The sequence below is a fragment of the Typha latifolia genome, chromosome 13, assembly GCF_019914945.1.
Source record: "Typha latifolia isolate L0001 chromosome 13, TyphaL0001v2, whole genome shotgun sequence".
Lineage (NCBI taxonomy): Eukaryota > Viridiplantae > Streptophyta > Magnoliopsida > Poales > Typhaceae > Typha > Typha latifolia.
This window is the reverse complement of record NC_133098.1, coordinates 9,696,903-9,703,447: the sequence shown is the minus strand read 5'-3', so window position 1 is coordinate 9,703,447 and position 6,545 is coordinate 9,696,903. Positions and strand designations below refer to the sequence as shown.

General features: G+C 36.0%; 1 protein-coding gene across 2 annotated transcripts; it reads right to left on the bottom strand.

Moving 5' to 3' along the window:
- Nucleotides 1-878: 878 nt before the first annotated feature.
- On the bottom strand, nucleotides 879-6,245 carry LOC140799810 (eukaryotic initiation factor 4A-14). 2 transcript variants are annotated; one of them, XM_073154279.1, is made up of 5 exons: nucleotides 6,019-6,245; nucleotides 4,455-4,524; nucleotides 4,197-4,303; nucleotides 3,683-4,113; nucleotides 879-1,847 (listed from the first exon to the last, which is right to left on the bottom strand). In XM_073154279.1, exons 2-5 carry the CDS (start codon nucleotides 4,520-4,522, stop codon nucleotides 1,212-1,214), a joined length of 1,242 nt encoding a protein of 413 aa, XP_073010380.1. In that variant the 5' UTR covers nucleotides 4,523-4,524; nucleotides 6,019-6,245; the 3' UTR covers nucleotides 879-1,211. The 2 variants fall into 2 exon arrangements, with proteins under 2 accessions (XP_073010380.1, XP_073010382.1); XM_073154281.1 differs by having other exon boundaries at nucleotides 6,014-6,222.
- Between the last annotated feature and the right edge of the window lie 300 nt (nucleotides 6,246-6,545).

Sequence of the window (6,545 nt, the reverse complement as noted above, 5' to 3'; positions counted from 1 at the left end):
CAGCTGCCCTTAGTAACCCTTGGGAAATTAGGGGTTTAGTTGCTGAGTACAGTGCATTACTCTAAGCGGGGTCTGGAGAAATTAGGGGTTTAATTGCTGAGTGCAGTGCATTACTCTAAGCGGAGTCTAGGGGCTACTCGGCTGGGGCCGACGGACTCTATCCCCGTGGAATTATGTAACCTCGTTTTGGAGGAGGCCGTTATCCCCGCAGAAGGATAGGTCAGCCTAATATAGCCAGCTTTTCAAAAAAAAAAAATTCGCTGAAATTATGTAAATGTTGCATTTAGAAATCTAAATATATTATTTTCTTACATATTTTTAGTTATTTAACTAATCTTAATTATCTCACCACTATCTTTAATTACTTTTTATTTTATTAATTAAAGAATAATTATAGCAATCTATATAGAAAATAGGGCTAAAAGATGGAAGAAAAAAATAAATAAATAGCATTGCAAAATTTTACGTAGAAAATGAATAAAAGAGTTCAGAATAATTTTTCTATGTTATAGTATCCCGTCATAAAATTAGAACGAAATAAAAGAAAAAAGTCTCAAATGCAATGAAAATCGAAAACAAAAACAGGGTGGATTTTTCATGCAAAAACCCCAAAATTGTTTTGCTGAAATTATGTAAATGTTGCATTTAGAAATCTAAAGATATTGTTTTCTTAATTGAGAGAGAGAGAGAAATAGAGGAAAAAGATTTAATTTTACCTGTCAGCATTATGACAAAGATTAAAGTAGCTAATATTGCAGCCAGAGCAAGATAGGCCACAGGCATTAAAGCTTAATGGATGTCAGGTCATATAACCCAACTAGGTAAATCCCAGCCAGAATGTCCAAGGATAAGAAAAGAAATGGTATGATAGATCACAGTGAACACAAAAACTAAAAAAGCAACAATTTCATCAGAGTATCAGAGTACATGCATGAGAAATGTCAAAACAAGTAGGGATAAGAAAATAAGATAACATCAGACAAGGGTAATAGCAAAGATAAGTTAAAAGAGTGGTGTCTCCCTTTTCAAGCTAAAACAAGACACAGACAACCTAACTGCTAACAAAATTTGCAAAGATAGGATAAACAATGACTTCTTCTTCCCCCAACTACCTTTGAATAGATCCGAGCCTTGCCACCATGAAAGAAAAAGTTGGACAAAAACCTAAATAAGTTGATAGCAAACACCACATTTTTGTAAGAACAGACTCATCAAAGGAGATCGGCAACATTGGACGGCAGCTCCTCGACGACCACGTTGTAGAACTTCTGGATGTCAAACAGCATTCTCTCATCATCACGGGTGACGAAATTTATGGCGACACCCTTCCGTCCAAAACGTCCACTTCGACCAATACGATGAAGATAGTTCTCTGGTTGAGTCGGCAGATCGTAGTTTATGACAAGTGAAACTTGCTGGACATCAATACCACGAGCAAGGAGATCAGTGGTGATGAGAACACGGGAAGAACCAGAACGGAACTCACGCATTATGATGTCCCTGGTGTTCTGATCCATGTCTCCATGGGTGGCAGAGACGGTGTGATCTTTGCTCCTCATTTTGTCAGTGAGCCAATCCACCTTGCGCCGGGTATTCACAAAGATGACACTCTGAGTAATGGCCAAAGTCTCATAAAGGTCACAGAGTGTCTCAAGCTTCCACTCTTCCTTCTCAACATTGACATAGAACTGCTTAATACCCTCCAGGGTAAGCTCATCTCGCTTCACCAGGATCCTCACAGGTTTGTTCATGAACTTCCGTGTAATTTCAAGAGCCTCAGGTGGCATAGTGGCAGAGAAGACTCCAACCTGAATTTTCTGAGGAAGAAGCTGGAAGATGTCGTAAATCTGCAATGACAAGCTAGTGTTGTTAGGAGAACTCCTATCAAGTGAAGCTAAGAAATGTAAACTAGACAAAAAATAAACACAGAAAATTTTACAAATTAAAAAGAACAGCACAACAAGACGGCAGCTTCTTAAAAATTATTGGTATTCAGCGTCAAATGAATGTCAGACTAACAATAATTTGGGTGTAGTTAATTAAGTCTGCCGGCAAAAAGCTGATACACTATTTTTCACCAGACTAGCAGGAAGTAACATTCCTGAAAAATTTGCACTTCTCTATAACAGACTAGTAGGAAGTATCATCCTAGCCAGCTAATATTCATCTTAACATACACTACCAACTATTTTAGATTAAAATAGAAAAAATACATTGACATGCTATGCACAAGATAAACCAATAAAAGTTGTAGTATTAATAAAACTGCATATGCCTGATATACAATTGTGAGGATAATACTAACTTGTAGACAATTTATAACATTCAAATTAGTTCACACAAGCTAAGATAAGACTAATGAGATTCACTTTCACCTTTCAAGTTTAGCACTAATAATGGAATGAGGAAATTGCTAAAGATATTTGATCGCAAGGTGAAATCAACATGAACAAAAGCAGGTTGAATCTCATAAAGAAAAGATAACTTCAGTCCATAAAGTGAAAAAGAAAAGCCACTTGCTTAAAGAAGCTCCACTCAACAAGAAGTTCTAGACTCCTAGAATATGAGAGATACATGATTTTAGCTGTGGAACTATGAACAGATGGACAGCAATAAATTCTAACAAAAGATAGATTCAGGCTTAGATATGACTCGGTGGGATTAGTATTTTGAGGTATGGACCTGAACCTTCATATTCATTTTAAGGAATCAATAGGGCTCAACTCACATCCAGGATATCTAGTGCAGTAGGACAAAATCAGAAGCAATACGATAACAGAAAGGATAAGAGAAAGAAGAGGTAGTAAGGAATAAGAAGAGGAGAAAGTGAAAAACAACTTCAATACCAGAGAAAGTAGTAAAAAGGGGGAAGGTATTTAAAATACAGGTAACTTATATTTTAATCCCTTGCAATTTGGCCCGATTTTCACTTATACCCCTATATTTCAACCCCTATGGTTCAGACCAAGTTACAATTGTAAGTTTTTTTTATATCCAAAACTAATGGTATACCAAACTAAACCTACCATTGTTCATCAAAGAGGAGGTTGAATCCAGCATCCCGGAGGAGGATTTCAAGATGGTCTACTATGGGTACGGGATCATTGGCACTAATATTTTCCAACATAAGCAAGTTGCTAAATGACCAACCTACCCATATTAACAGTTACAAATAAGTCTTTTCAAATCCCTATTAACAGTTACGAATGGTTACAACTTGATCTAGACAACAGAGGATTAAGTGCTTAAGTTAAAGTGTATAGGCGTAACTTAAAATTGAGCCAAACCACAACGGGTAAACTAGAAGTTATATTTAAAATAATATACAGGAAGCAGATTTAAAAGGTTTATACTGTAAGATTCCATATGCTACATTCATGAAGTACAAACACCAAAACTACTGCTTCATCATAATACAGAATTAACTTGTGCATTCATTTATTCAATACATGCCAGATTTGTATACAATTTGCATTGCTTTACAAGATGATCAAAACACCATATACACAACAAAATATGGGAGCTGCAAACAGCAATTTTACATTTTTAACACTAGAATTACAAGAGTATATGACGAAACAACACTATAACCATCTTCATATTGTCCATATTAAAACAGATATACTCAAAGAAGCTAGAGTAGAGGAGAAAAATTAATAAAAAAAAGTATCATCAAACAGACCTGGTCCTTGAAACCACGTGAAAGCATTTCATCAGCCTCATCCAGTACAAACATCTTAATGTGGTCAGGACGGAGGGATTGCCTTCTTAACATGTCAAACACACGGCCTGGCGTCCCAACAACAACATGGACCCCACTTGAAAGAATTCTTTGATCCTCACGAACACTAGTTCCTCCCACACATGCGTGAACTTTTACACCTAAGTAATCACCGAGTGCCCGCATGACTTTCTCAATCTGCTGTGCAAGTTCTCGAGTTGGAGCTAGAACCAGAGCCTGGCATTCAACCAAACCATAATCAAGCTGTTGTAGAATTCCAGAACAGAAAGTTGCAGTCTTTCCAGTCCCCGACTGTGCTTGCTGGATAACATCAAGCCCCTTGCAGAAAGGAACAATTCCTCTTTGTTGAATTGCAGAAGGCTTCTCAAAACCTAGAAACATGAGATGTTTAACATATATATTACCACTATATCACATATAAATATCTGAAAATAAATAACAATAATGCTCATACCATAAGCATATATGCCTCTCAGAAGATTTTCTTGAAGGCCCATAGCATCAAAACTCTCATATACCTCATCATATGATAAGAAAAAATCCTGACCATCTGATGATAGCCTACATTTCGTCCATAAGAAAGAAAGCATTACTTTCATCAAAGATATTATTTGAACAGAAAACATCAACAGAAAAAAGAACCAAGTTAAAAAGCAAAACAACAATGCCAGTGTAAAAGCACAATATAAATAACAATGATTCGAAACAGTACAGCTCATTCATTTTGGCATCATATTGACGAGCATCAAATTGCGATCCCTCTGGTGCCAATCCCGCCATGGCTGCAAAATAGAAGATTAAATGATGATGGAATAGTAGTAGTTCCAATACTGAATAAGTTACATCTAGAGTAAAGAGCTTAACTATCCCATAAGAGAAAACAAGAAACAAGTGTCAAGTTTCTAGTATGATTATGATCAACATGCAGAAATATGACCTACTTTTTCAGAATAAAAAGTTCTAGCTACAAAGATGCAAAACTATATTGTATTTATTACAGGCTCCAACATAGAAAAAGGAAATAAGTGCAAGTCCAGAAAAGGAAGAATTGAGTAACATCATAAATGTCATGGACAGCTAGCTGTTGAGGATTACATCTTATACCGGTGAAAGATGATAGACATTAATGAGGGAAAGGTGTATGAATGAACAGTAGAAGAAAGCATTTATAATAATGAGAGCACAATGCTAAACTTTTGCAGGATAGATCTTCTTCCAAATATACCAACAGTTTCCAGCTAAAAAAACAAACAGATCTTATGTTGAATGTCTTAGTTTATGGAACAAAAGTTTACACTAACCATATCCAACCTAAAAAAGGTGAGCGTTTGCTAATTCAACAATTTGGAAGTCTATGTTAATGCAGAAATTCTGAAAAGATTGGGAGCACTAGCTGGACAAGCTGTAGATCAAACTTTTGACAATTAAAAAAGAAAAAAGAAAACAAAATATGAGGACTAAAACCAAAGTGAGTGTGATATGCTTGGTTCAATGAGAAAGGTGCATATTCAACATATTAGCTCATCAAGTAGTGGAAAGCATAAGCATGATGCATTACATGTCTATACGTTTTTACATCATACATCTTTGTAATTTTTTTTTTTACATCTCTAGTAACTAGCAAAATATTGGGGCTAAGTTTTCTTATCATTTCTTCTCTGTCTAACTAAACAAGAAGAACCAATTCTCTTTCTCTCGCTTTTCTTCTCTTCTACTTTTCTTTTTGTCCAGCAAACCTGGTGGAGTAACCGCAGACAATCTTTACTAGTTACTAGGTAAAACAAGCTAAAGATGATCGTGCAGATCATAAGCACAGACCAGCAAGACTCGATGGACCATCATGTCGCAACTACTAGAGAAGGTAACCTCTCTATATTTCAGAGAGAGAAAAAAAGACGCTCTTTTATTGACGAAAAACAAACTATCGAAGTCACAGTCTTCATACTCTCTTCCTCAATATCTAATTCGAACGATAGTTTCCACACAACTTAATATCCAAAAATATTTGAGCATGTCCACAAAAAATATAAAACTTCTTTGCTGGAATAATGGAATCACCACAACCTAAAGAACAATAAATCGACCAGATCCCCCCACTCCCAAACAGATCCAAGAGGAGAAAACAGAAGGAAACAAGAAAGCAAAATTATACCAGCCTAATCTCACATACACAACGAAATTTAAGGTACGTGAGAACCAACCAGTCAAAATCAAAACCCTAGATAACAAAAAAAAAAGAACAAGATCTCAACTTTCCGAGCAAGGATCTACCTCACCTGCTTCGAGAGTAACGAGAAGAAGGAATCAAGGGACGGATCGAGAGAGAGAAGAAGCCGAGGGCGAAGCTGAACCCGAGATCGAGCCTCGGATTCAACGGTGATGAGAGAGAGAGAGAGAGAGGAGTTGGCCGAGAGAGACGGCTTTTCAAGGGTTCGGAGATGAGAGCGATAGGGGAGAGTTAGCAGTACGACTCGGAGGACAGGGGTAGGGTTTCTAATGGGCCGGCCCATTTATGGCCCATTAATCACCAGGAGAAGGGCTCCGGTTATTTACACTTTATTCTTTCTAAAGCATCTAAAATAATACCGATCATATTTTATATTTTTTACAAAATATCATAAGAATATATATATATATATAATATTAATATTTATTATTTATTTATTATTTGAAATCTAATTGGTCCTATTTTAAATATATTAATCCGGTCTAAGAACCCGGTTATTTACACTTTATTCTTTTTAACGCATCTAAAATAATACCAATCATATTTTATATTAAAAAAATATCATAAATAAATAAA